Source organism: Salmo salar, chromosome ssa09 (genome assembly GCF_905237065.1).
Source record: "Salmo salar chromosome ssa09, Ssal_v3.1, whole genome shotgun sequence".
NCBI lineage: Eukaryota > Metazoa > Chordata > Actinopteri > Salmoniformes > Salmonidae > Salmo > Salmo salar.
Window position 1 is genome coordinate 65,899,091 of NC_059450.1, and position 23,523 is coordinate 65,922,613.

Below are 23,523 nucleotides of genomic sequence, written 5' to 3' on the forward strand. Positions count from 1 at the left end.
ACACACATCATTCACATATTAACACTGATCATGTATCTTTATGAGGGCTTCGTGCATGTGGCTTCATACAGCAATAGATATTTTTGTTGTCTCATTAAAGTTCAATTATCACAACAATCAAGCAACCCTCCCCCACAACGTAGGCCTAGTTGTACTAGAGATAGAGAAGTCTGAGTAAATATCAGCAGCAGCGCAAGTAATGTAATCGGTCAGTCATGCCCTAGAGGGCGCCATTGTACCATATGTGGAAAGTCCTAGTTGACCAAATGTCAATGTAGAGTGGAGAGCTTAAATCGCAATCCTCAGGTGGAAATGACTTTCTCTCACACCCCCCTCAGAGATTAAACAGAGAGACTCACATCATGTCTGGATAGCTATCGGACACATCGTAGCGAGGCTGGTCTCTCAAAAAAGCAACACTTTTTTTTTTTACAACATAAAAGATAGAACAAGAACCCATATTGCTTATCGTGTGATTGACATGTCTCTCTCTCTCTCTCTCTCTCTGTGTCTTCCAGTCTGCAGAAGCTGTCTAGTGAAGTACCTGGAGGAGAACAACACCTGTCCCACGTGCAGGATTGTCATTCACCAGAGCCACCCACTGCAGTACATCGGGTGTGTAGGCAGCCTGGACATCAAACCACATTCCCCTTACCAGCGCAGTTGTTTCATCAGTGTGCAGAACAGAGAGCCACCACTACGGGGCAGCAGCACTGTCCAAAAACAATACCGTCGAAGGAGAGGGGAGCAGAAGGGGAAAACTAAACAACATGAATATTCGAATCAAATAAAAACATACATGCATATTTGCTTAAATGCGCATGTGCGCACTCACACACACACACACACACGTTTGTTTTACTATCCTTGTGGGGACCAAACAATTGATTCCCATTCAAAGTCCTATTTTCCTGAACCCTAAACTTAACCATAACCTTTAAACTAACCCTAACCTTAACCATAACTCCCAAACCTCACCCTTAACCTTAATTCAAACACTAATTGTAACCTTAACCCTAAACCTAACCCCAAGCCTAAAAAAGCCTTTTTTCTTGTGGGGACCGGTGAAATGTCCCCACCTGTTCGAATGTTCCTTTTTTTACCCTCCTTGTGAGGACTTCTGGATAGTCAAACCAAACACACACACACAAAGTAAAGGGACTCTGTTGTCCATCTGCCCTATGAGGGCTTGTGCAGTAGTGTCTCATTAATAGTACAGCCAATGGGGATGTTCGCCAGCCTAAATGTCTACCAGCTATTTAGTCATAAGCATTTTGCAGGCCAGAAAAATGTCCCTATTTTGATGGAAAAACCAATTTCGAACACATTTGAAATGCGCTGCTCTCTTCATTTCCCTCTTAGTTGTTTGTTCAAATGAAAATAAAAAGCGAATAAATGTGCCAAACGAAAACATTTAAACAATTTGAAACATAAAACAATGAACAGGTTCAAACTAGGTGTGAGATGCTGAGATAAAAACCAACAACGAGTGCTGCTACTACTACGGCCTGGTGCTGAGAAGATGAAAACACAAGCAATCGAACCGTATTCCAAGTCATACATCATTTAAGGGTTATGATAAGCTTGTATACACTTATCCTTAGTGTTTCAAGACTAATAAAACTTGAAAGATTCATGATAAGTAAACTAGGATTTGCCAAAATCATCAACGAGCATTAGGAAATCTTTCAGATGGTATATTTAAACGAAAAGCTAATTGAGCCTCGATCCATCCCCACACTCCCGTGCATCAAGGGCCCTGTCAATAAGGCGTCAGTGCTCGCTGTGTTTGGGGCGAAGCAGAGTTTGGCTACCGCAGTGGTAAGTGGTCAGCTCTCACCTGCCTCAGGGGTGAGAAAATCTGCTAATTATGGTCTTGAGCGGTGGATAGGATAGAGAGAATGACCTTCACTCCAGATGGAAGAAACACCACGTCTTTCCAGGATTCTCGTGCAGTACACCCCACTGAGTTTCGCTAGTCACACTGCAGGCCCAGGTGTTGCAGTACAAAGTGGGCGTCACAGCTGGGTAGTGGACAAATGCGCTGTGTTTTGATGTCATTCATGCTGTTATATGGTAAACATGGGAATTCTGAATGTCAAGAAGCATGTGCTGCTGACATTAAGGAAGTTTGTATGTTTTGTATATACAGTGGCAAGAAAAAGTATGTGAACCCTTTGGAATGATTTGGATTCCTGCATGAATTGGTCATAAACTTTTATCTGATCTTCATCTAAGTCACAACAATAGACAAACACAGTCTGCTTAAACTAATAACACACAAACAATTATACATGTTCATGTCTTTATTGAACACACGGTGTAAACATTCACAGTGTAGGATGGAAAAAGTATGTGTATCTGTAGTTGCGGATCAGACCTGCACAACGGTCAGGAGGAATTTCGGACCATTCATCTTTACAAAACTGTTTCAGTTCAGCAATATTCTTAGGATGTCTGGTGTGAACAGCTCTCGAGGTCATGCCACAGCATTTTAAATCGGGTTGAGGTCAGGACTCTGACTGGGCCAGTCCAAAAGGCTTCTTTTCTTCTGTTGAAGCCATTCTGTTGTTGATTTACTTCTGTGTTTTGGGTCGTTTCCTGTTGCATCACCGAACTTCTGTTGAGCTTCAATTGGCGGACAGATAGCCTCACATTCTCCTGCAAAATGTCTTGATAAACTTGAGAATTCATTTTTCTGTCGATGATAGCAAGCTGCCCAGGCCCTGAGGCAGCAAATCAGCCCCAAACCATGATGCTCCCTCCACCATACTTTACATTTGGGATGAGGTTTTGATGTTGGTGTGTTGCACTTTTTTTTCTCCACACATAGTGTTGTGTGTTCCTTCCTTACAAACAACTCAAATTTAGTTTCATCTGTCCACAGAATATTTAGCCAGAAGCGCTATGGAACATCTCGGTGCTCTTTTGTGAACTTCAGACGTGCGGCAATGTTTTTTTGGGACAGCAGTGGCTTCTTCCGTGGTGTCCTCCCATTAACATCACTCTTGTTTAGTGTTTTACGTATCGTAGACTCGTCAACAGAGATGTTAGCATGTTCCAGAGATTTCTGTAAGTCTTTAGCTGACGCTCTAGGATTCTTCTTAACCTCGTTGAGCATTCTGCACTGTGCTCTTGCAGTCATCTTTGCAGGACGGCCACTCCTAGGGAGAGTAGCAATAGTGCTGAATTTTCTCCATTTATAGACAATTTGTCTTACCGTGGACTGATGAACATCAAGGCTTTTAGAGATACTTTTGTAACCCTTTCCAGCTTTATGCAATTCAGCAATTCTTAATTTTAGGTCTTCTGAGATCTCTTTAGTTTGAGGCATGGTTCACATCAGGCAATGCTTCTTGTGAATAGCAAACTCACATTTTGTGAGTGTTTTTTATAGGGCAGGGCAGCTCTAACCAACATCTCCAATCTCGTCTCATTGATTGGACTCCAGGTTAGCTGACTCCTGACTCCAATTAGCTTTTGGAGAAGTCATTAGCCTAGGGGTTCACATACTTTTTCCAACCTACACTGTGCATGTTTAAATTATGTATTCGATATATACAAGAAAAATACAATAATTTGTGTGTTATTAGTTTAAGCACACTGTGTATGTCTATTGTAGTGACTAAGATGATCAGATCAAATGTTTTGACTAATTTATGCAGAAATCCACGAAATTCCAAAGGGTTCACATACTTTTTCTTGCCACTGTATGTCTATCATTAATGGCTAAATTTCCAAACAAGACACAGAATAAGCATGGTACAACATGTCATCAGCTATTAGTGATAATAAATGTAGCATTGTCAGATTTGTAATTTTTAAAAATCTCTCTCCCCTTTAGCCATGACCGAACAATGCAAGACATTGTCTACAAGTTGGTGCCGGGACTACAAGAGGGTAAGTGTCTCACTTTGGTTTCTCTTCTTCCTTGTCCCCTCACCAAAAATATTTAAAAAATATTTGAATCTGCCCATATACATTTCCAAACCAACCCCAGTTTGCCTTTAATCTTTTTTTTTTCAGTGAGATTGGGGCTGAATGACTGAATAACAAACCTCCCAAAGCACATAGCCCTGAAATATCTATGAAGGATTTGACTTTTATTGATTTATGTGACAGACTGTAATGAGAGAAATCCTACTCCATACAGTATGCCATCAAATTTAAAGAAGCCCTAGTGACAGTTACCTTCAGCCAAAGCAAGGCCCTAATTCTCCCTTGTGTCTCTCTCTCTTTCATTCCCTTTTTCCCCTCCTGCAGCGGAGATAAAAAAACAGAGAGACTTCTATCAGAAGCTGGGAATGGAAGTGCCCGGGGACATCAAAGGAGAGCTGTGCAGCATGAAACAACATCTAGATCCTCAGCGCAATGGTACGGTCCACTCTCGCCCGCCAGAGCCTATGCACACACATCTTCCCCCCTCTATTTTCCCTACTTAGTATCAACTCTTTCCTGGATTCAGCCCAGGCGAATCAGAGTGTGAAAGTGGCGGCGCCTGTAAAGCATGGCGGCGTTGCGATCCAGCCCGACAATGAGGTGTAAACCCATGCCCAGAGAGTCGTCACAGAGCAGGCCTAATTGGTCGCTCAATACCCTTTCTGATTTCTTGTAATTAACGCTCAAATGGAAGTGGAACTGCTCTCGCCCCCCCGTTGGGCTGAGCTGTGGCTAACATCCTTACGAGGTCGTTTAAACAGAATCCTGGCAGAAATGGAACCCTTGTCAACACTCACTGCCCAGCAAAACAGAAATAGTGCGGAGCTTGTTGGCTAACAACAGGCGACAGCTCCTGCTCCTATATTTCCTGACAGCCGAACCCCGGAGTGGGGAATGACATGAGTGTGCTAATGGACAGCTTCTATAATATCACCTTCACTTCAAGAGCACAAAAAGTGGCTTTCATTCTCATTTTATTTCTGTCTATTCCTTTCTCTCATGTTCTATTTCACTTCTATCTCTCGTTCCCCCCCCCTCTCTCTGTCCCTCTCTCTCTCTCTCTCTCTCTCTCGTACCTCTAACATTCTATTTCATTCTCTTTCATTCTCTCTCCTATACACTGAGTGTACAGAACATTAGGAACACCTTCCTAATATTGAGTTGCAACCCCTTTTGCCCTCAGAACAGCCTGAATTTGTTGGGGCATGGACTATACAAGGTGTCGAAAGTAGGCTTGGGCGGGACACCGTATATACCGTATACCGGGGTGTTTGGATATAGCCACAGGATGGTTTTTCAATGCCGTCAATACTGTTGAAACTATTTATTTGAAACGTTTTTCAAAACATTTTCATATCGGTAGCAATGTTTTAAGTAAATACCTGCAGTCAACTAGTGCAATGCGTCAGGAAATAAAGCAGATTGCTTTCTTATTTCACCTGTCACATTATTTTACATTATGAAGCTTACTTAGTTCCCCAGCACAGTTGAGCCAGTCACGTGTTTGTTTGTAAAAGCACAACAGGAGATTGACGAGTGTGTATTGACGAGTCATGTTTTATATTGAAAGTCAACAGTGTTTTTTTGTTGTTGCTTCAAGTGTGATCAGGGACGTGCAACTATTGTTTTCCTTCACAGAAAATACATTAGTGCAACACATTCTAAATAAAATAGCTTCATTTTTATCAGATGGCAACAGAAGTGCAACGCTATTTGGCTGGCAGCCGCACAAATAAATGAGCAAAAATGAATCACGGCCATCATATTTCTAATGTTTAGGCCTATAGAAAGAATGTTGCCAACTACATTTCCTAATGTTTTGCTTAAAGTTAATCTTGCATTTTACCAGAGAAAAATAGGCTGGCTACACCAAGAAAAGTACCGGGGAGAAAATAATCGCTGTCTGCTGATAGAATGCCCTTTGTGAATTCTCATTCGAGTTTAGAAGTGCAACTGAAGCACAAAATGAGTCTGATGGGGAGCAGAAATTACAATAAGAAGCCATTTAGATCTGTGTTCACAAAACGGGGGCAAGAAATTATTTATGTGTTTTATATTTTTTTCCTTTGTGAAAAATGCTGAATTTTGTGTTAACACGACCCTTAAATTTAACTTGCTATCTAAGCAAGTGGCTGGATTAATGAGGTGACGGGGCATCATATTGTGTAAGCTTTCTGTCCTCTTTGAGAAGTCAAAGCCCCTTGGATGAGTTATTTGCCAAGGCTTTCTTGATTTCCTTATGTTTTTTCTCCTCCGTTCTCGACCTGACTGCTCCTCCCCCCTCTCTTCTCTGAGCAGAGCAGGCAGGCCCGTTGCCCTAGCGACTCCAGACTTCACAGTCCACTCAGACACAGTGTGTAGACATGCTGCTGGAGAGCCAGTATTGCATGCTTCAAAACTTTGTTCATTTGCATAATGTCTCTCGTTCACATTCACTTGAAAATGTTCAAACTCACCAAAAATGACATTCGGTAGCTCCTACCTATATATGTATAACATTATGAACTGGATTGCCTGTCTTTGCAATTTGTTTATTTTCGTTTGAGCTCGTTAGCGTATTTAGCTAGCAGCCTCCATGCAAATTCACTATTACTTGTGCTGATTTTGTTAGCATTCTAGTAATAGATGCCCAATGGGCTTTTTTTGCGTTTTTTCGCGCCCTCTTGTGTACTAAACCGGTAATACTGTAAATCCCGTGGTGAGAGAAGGACGGTATGACGATACCGCCCAACCCTGTCGAAAGCATTCCACAGAGATTTTGGCCCATGTTGACTCCAATGCTTCCCACAGTTGTGTCAAGTTGACTGGATGTCCTTTGGATGGTGGACCATTCTTGATACACATGAGAAACTGTTGAGCATGAAAAACCCAGTACCGTTGCAATTCTTGACACACTCAAACTGGTGCGCCTGGCACCTACTACCATACTCCGTTCAAAGGCACTTCAATCTTTTGTCTTGCGCTTTCACGCTCTGAATGGCACACATACACAATCCATGTCTCAATTGTCTCAAGGCTTAAAAATCCTTCTTTGTTTTGTACACTCAGTGTGCATTAATGCCAAAGTCTCCATAAAGACCCACTTATGTGAAGAATCACATTAGTATTTTACATGCCAGCTCTTTATGACAATGTCCTCTGTGAGGGGTTTTTCAATGGTGAACAAAGCTGTATGCTATGTAGAAGCTAATGAAAAAGAAAATGTTCTGTGACATATAGGTCTCAGATTAGCCCACTAGTTTCTTGTTTGTAAGACTTGATAATATCAGTGTCTTATTCCTAGAATTGTTCCAAAATGGAAACAAAGTCTACCTTATACTTAGTGTCATTGAGTTATTTTCAGGTTGGCTGAAGGTGTATCATAACCAATTTGGCCTCACTTGAACAGTAATCACTCTGCTTACTCTTGAGATTAGCTCGGGCCAGTACAAGAGTGCTCTCAAGCCTCACTGTCAATCCCCTTTGGGATGTACTGCGGAGAGCAAATGGGAGAACAATAGAAGATGGTTGGGCCCCAGTCCCATCGCCAATCATAGAGAGGGAGAAAATGTTTGTCTACAAACAAGGGGCTACCTAATCAACTGAGCTCAGATAATGGCCCCTCGCTTCGCCGGGACGGAATTGAAAACTCAGGGTATTGGGAGATTCTCCAGGCCCTCTCTCCCAAGGTCTTTTCCATCACAGTGAACCAAACATCCGGAGCCAACAGGTTTATTTAACAGGAGCTAGCCTCCCTCTCACCGCTCCAAGCCTATTTTCCTCAGCTTAGCTATTTCGCTGTGTGGAGAAGCCTTATTTCTCTCTTCCTCTTGCCAGTGACCATCGGCCCTTACTTTATAATGGCCTCTCTCCATCTCAATTTCCCTATTCCTCCATCTTTGCTCAAATGGTTCCCCAAGGCCAATTAAACCAGAGAAGAGGTTTGATTTTATCCCCCTGCAATCACAGAGGCAAAAGATCAGTTTGCCTTCATTAAAAGGCCCCCTGATTTGGATGACCGTGCTCAGACGGTGGACAAATCAAGTAAACTGCTTGACGCTTTGGGCCACGTAAATTCCTAATAAATGTAATTCTACGGTTGAGTGGATACAGGCCATTTGGTTCATTAGGAAAAAAGCATGCCCTGTTTCTTGCCATCAGATGAGCATTGCTTGTGTTTAGCTAATAAAGAGAGCAGGTATGAAAGTAAATTATGTCCAGTCGACTAGATTAAAGGTTGAACACACTCCGAGTGATCCACTCTTGTCATTCACTCATAATTGTCTGGTAATTTTAGGTAGAGCCATGGCTGTATGAAGTAATATTCGTTAATGTGTTAAAACATTGAAATGATGAATACAGTAGATGGCAACTAAAATAAAGTCTTATTAGGCTTTCTTTGACCACTATCTGTCACTTCTCTCATTGGTTGACAACAGGTGAGGTGAAAACGGAGGACACGGCAAATAAGGAAACAGCGGAGGAGAAACCGGAGGAGGAGGAGAATGATTATCACCGCAGCGACGAGCAGGTAGGTGGACATCCACCACACGCCGCCTTCATTTCCTGCAGGACAGGAAGGAGTCATCCCTGAGCTCATCTTTCATTTCCTCTGTCCGGGTGCCATTAAATTACGAGCCCCACGCTTTGTCTGCTCAAGTGGAAACTCATAAACATTATCCTTGGTTATAGGGGAATGTATTTTATACCATCTATTACATTTTGCCTCTGTCATTGCTCATCCATATATTTATATGTATATATTCTTATTCCATTCCTTTACTTAGATTTGTGTGTATTGGGTAGTTGTGGAATGGTTAGATTACATGTTAGATATTGCTGCACTGTCGGAACTAGAAGCACAAGCATTTCGCTACACTCGCAATAACATCTGCTAACCATGTGTATGTGACCAATAAAATTTGATTTGGATTTGATTTGATTTAGGTGAACTATTTTGTAATGACCAGTTCACCACATGGTAGGCCTATAGTTGTTTTCATTCGTATATCCACAAGTCGACAACCCAGCATGCCCCACATACAGCTCATTTAAAATACGGAAGGGTTTATACATGAATTTCGTCTTGATGATCATTTGTATTCCAGTACATTCTCAGCTCTGTGGATGATATCAATAATGCAGAGAGTTTTTATTGTCTCTGCTCGTCGCCATCATATTCACAAACAATAATTCCCAGAAAAGAGCCGACGTACACTCGTCACCACTATATAGCTTCAGGTGATTGGCTGTTTAACACGTAGCTATTGTCTCCGCAAAGAAAAGATCAACATGTTTTTGAAAACACGCCGTGTCGACACGCAGCCGAGCGCCACGTCCTCTCTACTTGGCCGGGAGATTGTACCAGAGGTCAAAGGTCCCGCTCTTTTGGTATTCAGCAGAGGTGTGGAGTGTGGAAAGAAGAGCTAATAGAGCAGCTAAGCTTTGTGAACAGAATACACGGAGGGGAGAACTGCTGTCAAGCGTCATGTGAGGCACGGGAGAAAGGGAGCGGGTGAAAAGGAGACAGTGGGGGGGAGGATGTGAGAAAGAGATAAAAGAAAAAAAGGATTTGGAGGGTCGAGATAGAAGCCCTTTAAGTCACCGTGGGTGAGAGAGTCTGCTAAAATGACATGGCTGCTATGAAATTGTGGAGGAAATGTAGAAGAGCGTGAGTGAAAAGGATGGATAGAAAGTCAAATCAAATTGTATTTGTCACATACACATGGTTAGCCGATGTTAATTGCGAGTGTAGCGAAATGCTTGTGCTTCTAGTTCCGACCGTGCTGTAATATCTAACAAGTAATCTAACCTAACAATTTCAGGTGAAGAGAGGAATGAGAAACAGAGAGATCAGGTTAATGGGGAGAGAAAGAGAGGACACAGAGGAGGGAGGTTATGCAGAAAGGGATGAATTGATAACCGAAAAAGAACAGAAACAAAAGATGGCGAGGATGGATAACTAAATTGTCTTATAGGCAGTGTTGGGATTCGTTACTTGGAATAGTAATATTTTAAATATTATTTGTTATATTAGTTATTTCTTTACGCTGTCCATTCAGTACCGATAAGCAAACTTTTAGATTTACTTTGTGATTTTCGCCATTCTTTGGTTGAGTTTGTTTTATATGCGTCCTTAATAAGTAATCCCTTTGATTTGATGCTTTATATTTCAATGCATTATTATGTGCAGGATCGATCTGAGAATTTGCATTCGCCGCCATATAACCCACTAGTCATTTGAGTTTTGATGTCAGAATTTGAAGTCGGCCTTGTTGTGACTTGATAGCCGGCATTTAATGGCTTTAATATGTATATTTCGTTTCGTAAAGATGCCAAAATGTTTATGGGCAATATTCCTTTGATGTGTTAGATTTATGAAGACGGAATTTTGTTGTGATGAGAGACATTTTTCTTGCTGTTTTGAATTGCATTTATCAGACATTTCTATTGTTTTTATGGACATTACTATAGAACACTTGGAAACATTATTTATGGATATTTGGTTATTATAAATGTATATATGTCTCCTCTTTCACACAATTTTGTGGAATAATTCCATTTCAAAATAGGTTACAAGCGTTTCTCCATTCAGTGTTTCAGAACATGATTGGAGAATTAGATCAAAGCTGAATGTCTGCAAGATCACATAATAATAGTGTTCTACATAATCTAACCGAATAGTATAACGTTACTGTAAATAAAAAAACACCACCTTTTTTTATGAGATTGTAAGATGATTGTGCGAATGGTCCGATTTTTCACTCATGCATCCAAAACTGAACAGTACGTGACACAAGGCAGAATAGATTGAAACAAAACACAAGTAGGTGACAGTTTGTTAACTGCATGCCAACCATTTGATCTCAATCAGTTTCATGAGAATATGCATTTAGATCTTGAGTGATGTCTCATGAATGATGTTGCATGGACGTTGCACTGGTAAAACTTGAAGAATAGGCCTGTCATTTACGATTGACAGTGATAAATGTGAATGGAGGGTGAGCACATACAGTTAAAGTCGGAAGTTTACATACACTTAGGTCATTAAAACTCGTTTTTCAACCATTCCACAAATTTCTTGTTAACAAACTGGAGTTTTGGCAAGTCGGTTAGGACATCTACTTTGTGCATGACACAAGTAATTTTTCCAGGCTAATTGACATCATTTGAGTCAATTGGAGGTGTACCTGTGGATGTATTTGAAGGCCTACCTTCACACTCAGTGCCTCTTTGCTTGACATCATGGGAAAATCAAAAGAAATCAGCCTAGACCTCAGAAAATAAATTGTAGACCTCCACAAGTCTGGTTCATCCTTGGGAGCAATTTCCAAATGCCTGAAGGTACCACGTTCATCTGTACAAACAATAGTACGCAAGTATAAACACCATGGGACCACGCAGCTGTCATACCGCTCAGGAAGGAGATGCGTTCTGTCTCCTAGAGATGAACGTACTTTGGTGCGGAAAATGCAAATCAATCCCAGAACAACTGCAAAGTACCTTGTGAAGATGCTGCAGGAAACAGGTACAAAAGTATCTATAACCACAGTAAAATGAGTCCTATATCGACATAACCTGAAAGGCCAGTCAGCAAGGAAGAAGCCACTGCTCCAAAACCGCCATAAAAAAAGCCAGACTACGGTTTGCAACTGCACATGGGGACAAAGATCGTACTTTTTGGAGAAATGTCCTCTGGTCTGATGAAACAAAAATAGAACTGTTTGGCCATAATGACCATCGTTATGTTAGGAGGAAAAAGGGGGAGGCTTGCAAGCCGAAGAACACCATCCCAACTGTGAAGTATGGGGGTGGCAGCATCATGTGGTGGGGGTGCTTTGCTACAGGAGGGACTGATGCACTTCACAAAATAGATGGCATCATGAGGAAGGAAGATTATGTGTCTATATTGAAGCAACATTTCAAGACATCAGTCAGGAAGTTAAAGCTTGGTCGAAAATGGGTCTTCCAAATAGACAATGACCCCAAGCATACTTCCAAGGTTGTGGCAAAAAGGACAAGAAAGTCAAGTTATTGGAGTCGCCATCACAAAGTTCTGACCTCAATCTTATAGAAACTTTCTGGGCAGAACTGAAAAAGGCTGTGCAAGCAAGGAGGCCAACAAACCTGACTCAGTCACACCAGCTCTGTCAGGAGGAATGGGCCAAAATTCACCCAACATTTTGTGGGAAGCTTGTGGAAGGCTACCCAAAACATTTGACCTAAGTTAAACAATTTAAAGGCAATGCTACCAAATACCAATTGAGTGTATGTAAAATTCTGACCCACTGGGAATGTGATGAAAGAAATAAAAGCTGAAATAAATCATTCTCTCTACCATTATTCTGACATTTCTCATTCTTAAAATAAAGTGGTGATCCTAACTGACCTAAAACAGGGAATTTTTACTAGGATTAAATGTCAGGAATTGTGAAAAACTGAGTTGAAATGTATTTGGCTAAGGTGTATGTAAACTTCCGACTTCAACTGTAAGTACAGGTAAAGAAACCGAGGGTATAACATGCCAGTAGAGATTTGATTCTGAAAGTAATGTTACTTGAAAAATTAACTGTAATAATGTTACACTATTTGAACACAAGTAACTTGTTATATTATTCATAAAAGTAATATATTACTGTAACATGTTACCCCCAACACTGCTTATAAGTGTGACTTTTGAACAGCCACTCAACCCTAGTTGGTATTAGTAATAACAGCAGGAGAGGGCTTTGCATGGCTGGTTTTTGGACTTCTTCCGCCATGTCTGCTGGGTGACCTTCTAAAGGTTGACCTTGGGGTGGGAAGGAAAGCCAAGGCAGGCTAATGAGAGCAGCACAACATTGAAATTGGAAGGAGGAAGAACCATGAAAGCAAAATTTAGCAGAGTAATGAATGTCTGCTCACGTTGGCAGAGGCACAAAGGTTTGAATTTTCCCATCCAGGATTTACAGACAATGGAGTGAGTGTATTTGGTGTCAGTTATTTTCAAGTGAAATGAGCTCCCAATTAAAAAAGATACAAGGACACTGCTTGATAATGTGATAAAATGATTTTTAGAAAGACATGACATCAGAATATATAACTCCATGTTCTTGTATAGTGATTTTGGGATGCTAAATATGGACATACAATTGAAGTCGGAAGTTCACATACACTTAGGTTGGAATCATTAAACCTCGTTTTTCAACCACTCCACAAATTTCTTGTTAACAAACTATAGTTTTGGCAAGTCGGTTAGGACATCTACTTTGTGCATACCACAAGTAATTTTTCCAACAATTGTTTACTGACAGATTATTTCACTTATAATTCACTGTATCACAATTCCAGTGGGTCAGAAGTTTACATACACTAAGTTGACTGTGCCTTTAAACTTCTTGAAAAATTCCAGAAAAGGATGTCATGGCTTTAGAAGCTTCTGATAGGCTAATTGACATCATTTGAGTCAATTGGAGGTGTACCTGTGGATGTATTTCAAGGCCTACCTTCAAACTCAGTACCTCTTTGCTTGACATCATGGGAGAATCAAAAGAAATCAGCCAAGACCTCAGATAAAAAAATTGTAGACCTCCACAAGTCTGTTTCATCCTTGGGAGAAATTTCCAAATGCCTGAAGGTACCATGTATATCTGTACAAACAATTGTATGCAAGTATAAGCACCATGTGACCACGCAGCCGTCATACCACTCAAGAAGGAGACACTTTCTGTCTCCTAGAGATGAACGTACTTTGATGCGAAAAGTGCAAATCAATCCCAGAACAACAGCAAAGGGCCTTCTGAAGATGCTGGAGGAAACAGGTACAAAAGTATCTCTATCCACAGTAAAACGAGTCCTATATCGTCATAACCTGAAAGGCCAGTCAGCAAGGAAGAAGCCACTGCTCCAAAACCGCCATAAAAAAAGCCAGACTACGGTTTGCAACTGCACATGGGGACAAAGATCGTACTTTTTGGAGAAATGTCCTCTGGTCTGATGAAACAAAAATAGAACTGTTTGGCCATAATGACCATCGTTATGTTTGGGAAAAAAGGGGGAGGTTTGCAAGCCGAAGAACACCATCCCAACCGTGAAGCATGGGGGTGGCAGCATCATGTGGTGGGGGTGCTTTGCTGCAGGAGGGCCTGGTGCACTTCACAAAATAGATGGCATCATGAGGGAGGAAAATGATGTGGATATATTGAAGCAACATCTCAAGACATCAGTCAGGAAGTTAATGGTTGGTCGCAAATGGGTCTTCCAAATAGACAATTACCCCAAGCATACTTCAAAAGTTGTGGCAAAATGGCTTAAGGACAACAAAGTCAAGATATTGGAGTGGCCATCAGAAAACCATGACCTCAATCCCATAAAAAATTTGTGGGCAGAACTGAAAAAGCTGACTCAGTTACACCAGCTCTGTCAGGAGGAATGGGCCAAAATTCACCCAACTTATTGTGGGAAGCTTGTGGAAGGCTACCCCAAACGTTTGACCCAAGTTAAACAATTTAAAGGCAATGCTACCAAATACTAATTGAGTGTATTTAAACTTCTGACCCACTGGGAATGTAATGAAAGAAATAAAAGCTGAAGTAAATAATTCTCTCTACTATTATTCTGACATTTCATATTCTTAAAATAAAGTGGTGATTCCAATTGACCTAAAACACGGAATTTTTACTAGGATTAAATGTCAGGAATTGTGAAAAACTGAGTTTAAATGTATTTGGCTAAGGTGTATGTAAACTTCCGACTTCAACTGTAACTGTTTCACTGGAATATAAATGTAACATATTTAAAAATCTCCTTAAGCTATTGAATCTATTAAGCAATTTTTTGTTCTTAAGTAATCGATACCTGCTGTTCACTACAAAGCTCAAAAAGAGTGAAAAGGGGTGGTGCTTCAAAGACCTTCATTTAATCAATGCCTTACGCTATTGCATTAGTCATATCTGTGAATTTGCTCCGAGTCATACCAGCTCGGCAGTTCCCTAATGATTCCACTAATGTAACGGCCCCGAAGACTGCTGCCGAACTACTATTAACTCTCAGTGCCTCACTCTCTCAATGGGAAGCTTTTATTTGCATCATAATGTTTCCCTCATTGCTCGTTCCATTGAAAACCAGCCATTTACACTTTCCAGCAGTCTTTACACGTTACAGCGGTCTTTACACTTTACAGCAGTCTTTGCTTTCGATAGGTTCCATTGCTGCTGAGTATTTATTCGCAGATGATTTTCCACATTTGAGCATAACTCTGGAGACCCTTATTTTCACTGTCTCTGATGTTTTCGGGAGAAAGATAGGGGTTGCTAATACCATCTGTTTCTATTAATCCCTCCCTGGGTCTCCAGAAATCACCTGAAAATGGCAGTATAAGCCACTTTACCAGGGCACTTTGTCTGTCTGTGTGCCAGTCAGAGGGAGAGGCCTGATACTGGTACAGTCTCCGTTTACCATGCTCCAAAAGTGTGCCACTCTCCATCTCCTGGCTTCTTGAGACAATGCCATGGCACACAGTCACCATGGAAGACAGCAAGTCTCATGTGGAATGGTATTTTCAATGTAGTGGTTGATATCACTTTCATGTACAGTATTTGCAGCACATGATAGTTTAGGATAGTTCATCTGGTCTGCCTTCATGACAGTACTGAGAAGCCTGTAAGGAAAATTCAAGTGCCACCTCAGTCATTTTTTAAATGCGTGTTCATTTGTCTTCCCTCCTGCAGGTCAGCATCTGTTTGGAGTGCAACAGCAGCAAGCTCCGTGGCCTGAAGCGCAAGTGGATCCGCTGCTCGGCGCAAGCCACGGTCCTTCACCTCAAAAAATTCATCGCCAAAAAGCTTAACCTGACATCGTTCAATGAGGTATGGCTAACCCACTTTAGGGGGGATTTTCCTGCAGTTAGACGAAATTGAGCTTGTCTGACGGAGGCCCCAAGATGTTGTTTTGGGTAGCTGTCTCTTTAAGCCCTTCCCCATGCACTTTAAACTGAAAGTGATCCCTTTTAACAAAGCATTCTTGGTTCTCTCAAGGCAGTGCATTTGTTTGCCTCATCACATACACTATCCAAGCCTCTTTCTCCGCCATCCACCATATGTTCTGGGGAAAATATGCCCTTGTAATATAATTTGCTTTCTGTCATGTCATTGTGAGTCGCCTGTCACAACTGTATGCGGGAGATGTGACATAACTTTTAGGCCGGTGTTCAATTCGCTTTTTATCTCGTATCTGTCTGTCTTGAAGATGTGTGTGTGTGTGTGTGTGTGTGTGTGTGTGTGTGTGTGTGTGTGTGTGTGTGTGTGTGTGTGTGTGTGTGTGTGTGTGTGTGATGTCTTCAAAGCGTACGTTTCCATCACCAACGTCCGTGACGCAATACAGCTGTCAGCTGCTCTGTTGTTGTCTATTGAATATCAAGAGCCGTTCTTCATTGAAAACATACAGGTGTAAGTCAACAGTCCCCGCTGTGTCAAAGCACAGCGCGTCGCTTTCCCATGGGTTATATTTATATCTATAGGATAATTGGGGCATCCATCTTGATATTTCAGCAGACCAGATGATCTGAATGCGTTGAATCACCCACACCTGTCACGTCCTGGCCAGTATAAGGTTAATTGTTTTTGTAGTTTGGTCAGGACGTGGCAGAGGGTATTTGTTTTATGTGGTTCGGGGTGGTGTGTTTGTGTAAAGGGTGTTTGATTTAGTATTTCTGGGTTTTTGGTTGATGGTCTATGTGGTTGTATTCTATGGTTAGTCTGGTGTGTGTGTTTCTATGTTTGGTTAATTGGGGTTGGGACTCTCAGTTGAAGGCAGGTGTTGTCTATCTGCCTTTGATTGAGAGTCCCATATATTAGGGTGTGTTTGTGTGTGTGATTTGTGGGTGATTATTCTGTGTATAGCCTTGTGCCTTACCAGACTGTTTATTTGTCGAGTGTTCGTTTTTTCGTTATTTTGTATGTTCATTTTTGAGAGTAATTAAAAATCAAGATGAGCATTCACGTACCTGCTGCGTTTTGGTCCTCATTCACCGACAACAACCGTGATAGAATCACCCACCACTCAAGGACCAAGCAGCAGAAGAAGGAGCAGAGGGAATTCGAGTTGGACTGGCGGGAGAAATGGACCTGGGAGGAAGTTCTGGACGGGGCCGGACCTTGGCACCAGGCTGGGGATTATCGACGCCCGCAGTGGGAAATTGAGGCAGCCAAGGCAGAGAGGCGGTGGTATGAGGCCAAGTACGCGCTGAAGGAGAAGCACGAGAGGCACCCCCAAGAAAATTTTTGGGGGGGGCACACGGGTAGTTTGGCTAGGCGTAAGAAGAGCCGGAAGCCAGCTACCCGTGGTTATATGGAGGAGCGTATGGGGTGGAGAGCCCTATGTTTCGCTGAGGAGCGCACTATCTCACCCATACGCACGCACAGTCCGGTGCGCGTTATTCCAGCCCCTCGCAGGTGCCGTGCTAGAGCGGGCATCCAGCCTGGTAGGAGGATGCCTGCGCAGCGCATCTGGTCGCCGCTACGCCTCCGAGGACCAGGCTACCCAACTCCCGCTCTACGCACGGCTACCATCAGGCCCCTGCACAGCCCAGTCTGCCCTGTACGGGCACCCCGCTCGTACAGGGCTACTAGTTCCATCCAGCCAAGACGGGTTGTGCAGGAGGTAAGATCGAGACCGACTGTGCGCCTCCATAGCCCTGGGTTTCCAGCTCCTGTCTCTCGTGCGGACCCGGAAGTGCGTCAACCCAGTCCGACTCGTCCTGTTCCCGCTCCCCGCACTAGCCTGGAGGTGCGTGTACATAATCTGGTAAGCCCAGTACCAGCACCACGCACCAGGCTACAAGTGCATCAACCCAGCCTCGCCAGTCAACAGTCTTCATCAGAGCTGCCCGCCAGTCAACAGTCATCATCAGAGCTGCCCGCCAGTCAACAGTCATCATCAGAGCTGCCCGCCAGTCAACAGTCATCGTCAGAGCTGCCCGCCAGTCAACAGTCATCGTCAGAGCTGCCCGCCAGTCAACAGTCATCGTCAGAGCTGCCCGCCAGTCAACAGTCATCGTCAGAGCTGCCCGCCAGTCAACAGTCATCGTCAGAGCTGCCCGCCAGTCAACAGTCATCGTCAGAGCTGCCCGCCAGTCAACAGTCATCGTCAGAGCTGCCCGCCAGTCAACAGTCATCGTCAGAGCTGCCCGCCAGTCAACAGTCATCGTCAGAGCTGCCCGCCAGTCAACAGTCGTCAGAGCTGCCCGCCAGTCAACAGTCGTCAGAACTGCCCGCCAGTCAACAGTCGTCAGAGAGGTCAGACTGCGCTGAACTGCCGGAGTGGTCAGACTGCGCTGAACTGCCGGAGTGGCCAGACTGCGCTGAACTGCCGGAGTGGCCAGACTGCGCTGAACTGCCGGAGTGGCCAGACTGCTCCTGAACTGCCGGAGTGGCCAGACTGCCCTGAACTGCCGGAGTGGCCAGACTGCCCTGAACTGCCGGAGTGGCCCGAATGGCCAGACTGTCACGAATTGCCAGACTGCCCAGACTGCCGGAGTGGCCAGACTGCCCTAACTGCCGGAATGGCCAGAATGGCCAGACTGTCCCGAATTGCCAGACTGCCCAGACTGTCCCGAATTGCCAGACTGCCCAGACTGTCCCGAATTGCCAGACTGCCCCGACTGCCCCTCGGCGATGCCAGAGTGGCCCGACAGCCTGGAACGGCCGGAACCAGAGCCACCTCCAGAAATAGGTGGGTTGGGGAGGGGGGGTGTAGCACAGTGCCGTCGTTGACGGCAGCCACCCTCCCTTCCCTCCCTTTAGAAAAGGGGAAAAAATTTTTGGGTGTTGCTTGGGGTTATTTTTTAAGGTGCTTCTGGGGTAGCACCTTTAGGGGAGTACTGTCACGTCCTGGCCAGTATAAGGTTAATTGTTTTTGTAGTTTGGTCAGGACGTGGCAGAGGGTATTTGTTTTATGTGGTTCGGGGTGGTGTGTTTGTATAAAGGGTGTTTGATTTAGTATTTCTGGGTTTTTGGTTGATGGTCTATGTGGTTGTATTCTATGGTTAGTCTGGTGTGTGTGTTTCTATGTTTGGTTAATTGGGGTTGGGACTCTCAGTTGAAGGCAGGTGTTGTCTATCTGCCTTTGATTGAGAGTCCCATATATTAGGGTGTGTTTGTGTGTGTGATTTGTGGGTGATTATTCTGTGTATAGCCTTGTGCCTTACCAGACTGTTTATTTGTCGAGTGTTCGTTTTTTCGTTATTTTGTATGTTCATTTTTGAGAGTAATTAAAAATCAAGATGAGCATTCACGTACCTGCTGCGTTTTGGTCCTCATTCACCGACAACAACCGTGACAACACCATGTGTTTCATAATTTTTAATTTGTTTTCAAACTTGTTGCCATGTCCCTCAGCCCCCAACACATGTACGCATGGGGAGAGGGAAAACTACATCTTTGGATATTGTGTCCATTTTTTATGTTATTAATGACAATATTAATAATTGAATCAATACTCTAATACATGTTGTCTATTATTGCTGTAACTCTTGCTGTGGCAAGATGGTTTTACTCTGTTACCAAGGTAAAATAACATCAAGGCAAAAGCAATGTTTCTCAGTTAGAAGGAAGAGCCAGCTACCAGTAGGTGCTGCTGTGGCAGTGCTGCTTCACACTGGCTTCCTCTCCTCCTCTCTCCCCTTTCCCCCTCAGCCCCCAGTGTCTGTGTTGGGGAGAGTATTGATTGGCCGCCTCACAGAATATCAATGTTTAATCCACGGAGGAGGAGTGGATTGGCGAGGAAGTCTTTGATTCTATTGGCTACAAATAAGGTTTTTGTGCTTTTCCAAAAGCCCCCCATGCGCAAGGTGCTAAGGGCCCACCGTCAAATATACTTTTCCGTCTTTGTTTCCTCTCAAAGAAATGTAGATATTTTGACGGCACAGAGAGAACTCAAGTCTGAATCAGAAGGACAATATATCAAATATTATCAAAGCAGTGCATGTTTCTGACCGTGTGGGTGTTACAGCGCATGCATTACACACTCCTAAGGTTAAAGGTATTTATTCTCTATATGCAGTGCAGTGCAGTGCAGCATTTCTCTTCCAGTGAATTGTTAATAAATGCAGCATTCTTGTATCTCCCATTCACAGCTGGACATTTTATGCAATGAGGAAATCTTGGGAAAGGACCACACTTTGAAATTTGTTGTCGTGACAAGATGGAGATTTAAGGTAATACTTATAAAAGAGAATGGGGAAGAATAAGTCTACTAAAATATTGCTTTTCAGGTTCTGTTGAATCTATGTTTTCTGCATAGATCATCCACAGAGTTGCATGCTGATAAACTGTGCACACACAAGTCTCGGTGGAGAGAGCAGCTTGCTCTCCAGAACTATTTAGAGACCTTTTCTCTCATGATGTGCTATGGTGACATAAAACCCAGAGATTAATGGAAGTGAATGTTACGATCACAGCTTGTCATTTTAAACCCCGATGTTTTATACTAGAGGCTATGATAAGGATATAATCAAAGTAGTGGCCTATCCATCTCTGTCTGTGTGTAGAAGGACATTTTTCCAGCTGTATTGTTTTCAGTCAGTTAGTCTTTATTTGTCATTTGTTTTGTTTGCATTCCAGAAATCCCCCCTCCTGCTGCATTACAGACCCAAAATGGATTTGCTGTAGTCGGACAGAACGGTTGTTTTGGCCCAGTGGCCCAGAACTGTGCAACGTACTATTTATGCAGAGACGATCAATCCCAACACCAAGCAAACACACCAGATCAGAAGTCCACACAAGCCAGCAAACAACAAACCCCAGCACAGATACTGCACCACTGGCGGGTTTAGATCAAAAACAACCTTTTTTGTCCGCTATACATCCTAGATATGTGAAAGATTTGAGAAAAAAGCATATATTTATACTTTTGTACAGATGAGACATGGAACCAAGACACTACTGGTGCTCTGTTTACACATGAACAAGATGTCGGGGAATCGTGTGCCCATCTTTTTTGTTTTTTCGACAGACTTCACTCCTCCGACCCTCATTGACTGATAAAAAGGCGAGGACGAGAATTTTTAACAGTTCATTTTATTTTTCAGGTTACACTCAAACGAGTCTTGGGAGCAAAGAAAGTATATACATTTATATAATAAGACATTGTTTCGAAGCTGTTTATTGCGTTGTTGTATTGTCCTCTGATTTATTTTTTTATTTTACTTAAAATTTGCTTTGGGTTTGCTGAAGGTTGATTGTGAATAGGGGGAAAAAAATGTGTGTACTAATTTATGTTCTATATACCAATATTGTACATAAAATGTCATTATGAGAGAGATTGAAAGGAGTAAGAAAGATACTTAAGATTGTTAGGAAAGGTTCACAGAAGTGCTTCTGTACGGTGCATTCGGAAAGTTTTCAGACCCTTTGACTTTTTCCACATTTTGTTATGTTACAGCCTTATTCTAAAATGTATTAAATAAAAAAAAGTCCACATAAATCTACACACAATACCCCAAACAGGTTTTTTGATATTTTTTGCATATGTATTATAAATAAAAAACAGAAATACCTTATTTACATAAGTATTCAGACTTGCTATGAGTCTCGAAATTGCTACAGGATTGTGTCGAGGCACATATATGGGGAATGGTACCAAATTCTGCAGCATTGAAGGTCCCCAAGAACACAGTGGCCTCCATCATTCTTAAATGGAAGTTTTGAACCACCAAGACTCTTCCTAGAGTGGGCCGCCCGGCCAAACTTCGCAATCGGAGGAGAAGGGCCTTGGTCAGGGAGGTGACCAAGAACCCGATGGTCACTCTGACAGAGCTCCAGAGTTCCTCTGTGGAGATGGGAGAACCTGAAAGAAGGACAACCATCTCTGAAGCACCGCACCAATCAGACCTTTATGGTAGTGTGGCCAGACGGAAGCCACTCCTCAGTAAAAGGCACATGTCAGATCGAACACTTTGGTCTGAATGGCAAGCATCACAGCTGGAGAAAATCTGGCACCATCCCTACAGTGAAGCATGGTGGTGGCATCATAATGCTGTGGGGATGTTTTTCAGCGGCAGGGACTGGGAGACTAGTCAGGATCGGGGAAAGATGAACAGAGTAAAGTACAGAGAGATCCTTGATGAAAACCTGCTCTAGAGCGCTCAGGACCTCAGACTGGGGCGAAGGTTCACCTTCTAACTGGACAACGACCCTAAGACAACGCAGGAGTGGCTTCGAGACAAGTCTCTGAATGTCCTTTAGTGGCCCAGCCAGAGCCCGGACTTGAACCCAATCAAACATCTCTGGAGAGACCTGAAATAGCTGTGCAGCGACACTCCACATCCAACCTGGCAGAGCTTGGGAGGATCTGCAGAGAAGAATGGGAGAAACTCCCTAAATACAGGTGTTTCAAGCTTGTAGCATCATACCAAGAAAACTCAAGGCTGTAATCACTTGCAAAGGTGCTTCAACAGAGTACTCAGTAAAGGGTGTGAATATTTACACTAACGTTCAAAAGTTTGGGGTCACTTAGAAATGCCCTTGTTTTTTAAAGAAAAGCAAATTTTTTTGTCCATTTAAATAACATCAAATTGATCAGAAATACAGTGTACACATTGTTAATGATGTAAAAGACTATTGTAGCCGGAAACAACAGATTTTTAATGGAATATCTACATAGGCGTACAGAGGCCCATTATCAGCAACCGTCACTCCTGTGTTCCAATGGCACGTTGTGTTAGCTAATCCAAGTTTATCATTTTAAAAGGCTAATTGATCATTCGAAAACCCTTGTGCAATTACAGTGGGGGGGAAAAGTATTTGATCACCTGCTGATTTTGTACGTTTGCCCACTTACAAAGAAATGATCAATCTATAATTTTAATGGTAGGTTTATATGAACAGTGAGAGACAGAATAACAACAAAAATATCCAGAAAAACGCGTGTCAAAAATGTTATTTTAATGAGGGAAATAAGTATTTGACCCCTCTGCAAAACATTACTTAGTACTTGGTGGCAAAACCCTTGTTGGCAATTACAGAGGTCAGACGTTTCTTGTAGTTGGCCACCAGGTTTGCACACATCTCAGGAGGGATTTTGTCCCACTCCTCTTTGCAGAGCTTCTCCAAGTCATTAAGGTCTCGAGGCTGACGTTTGGCAACTCGAACCTTCAGCTCCCTCCACAAATTTTCTATGGGATTAAGGTCTGGAGACTCGCTAGGCCACTCCAGGACCTTAAAGTGCTTCTTCTTGAGCTACTCCTTTGTTGCCTTGGCCGTGTGTTTTGGGTCATTGTCACGCTGGAATACCCATCCACGACCCATTTTCAATGCCCTGGCTGAGGGAAGGAGGTTCTCACTCAAGATTTGACAGTCAAACGATGCGGTGAAGTTGTCCTGTCCCCTTAGCAGAAAAACACCCCCAAAGCATAATGTTTCCACCTCCATGTTTGACGGTGGAGATGGTGTTCTTGGGGTCATAGGCAGCATTCCTCCTCCTCCAAACACGGCGAGTTGAGTTGATGCCAAAGACCTCCATTTTGGTCTCATCTAACCACAACACTTTCACCAGTTGTCCTCTGAATCATTCAGATGTTCATTGGCAAACTTCAGACGGGCATGTATATGTATTCTTGAGCAGGGGGAC

The 23,523-nt window shown here is 42.9% G+C and overlaps 1 protein-coding gene across 2 annotated transcripts in view; it reads left to right on the forward strand.

Annotated features, from left to right (window-relative positions):
* Window positions 1-21,358, forward strand: part of LOC106611637 (polycomb group RING finger protein 3) — a 43,951-nt gene extending 22,593 nt beyond the window's left edge. For both annotated transcript variants that reach the window (XM_045723883.1, XM_014212048.2), the window contains 7 exons: window positions 519-615; window positions 3,845-3,900; window positions 4,264-4,374; window positions 8,358-8,449; window positions 15,627-15,764; window positions 20,030-20,110; window positions 20,517-21,358. In XM_045723883.1, coding sequence (XP_045579839.1) covers window positions 519-615; window positions 3,845-3,900; window positions 4,264-4,374; window positions 8,358-8,449; window positions 15,627-15,764; window positions 20,030-20,110; window positions 20,517-20,564 — 623 coding nt within the window. In that variant the 3' untranslated portion in view covers window positions 20,565-21,358. The remainder of the gene's footprint in view (window positions 1-518; window positions 616-3,844; window positions 3,901-4,263; window positions 4,375-8,357; window positions 8,450-15,626; window positions 15,765-20,029; window positions 20,111-20,516) is intronic.
* Window positions 21,359-23,523: the final 2,165 nt, after the last annotated feature.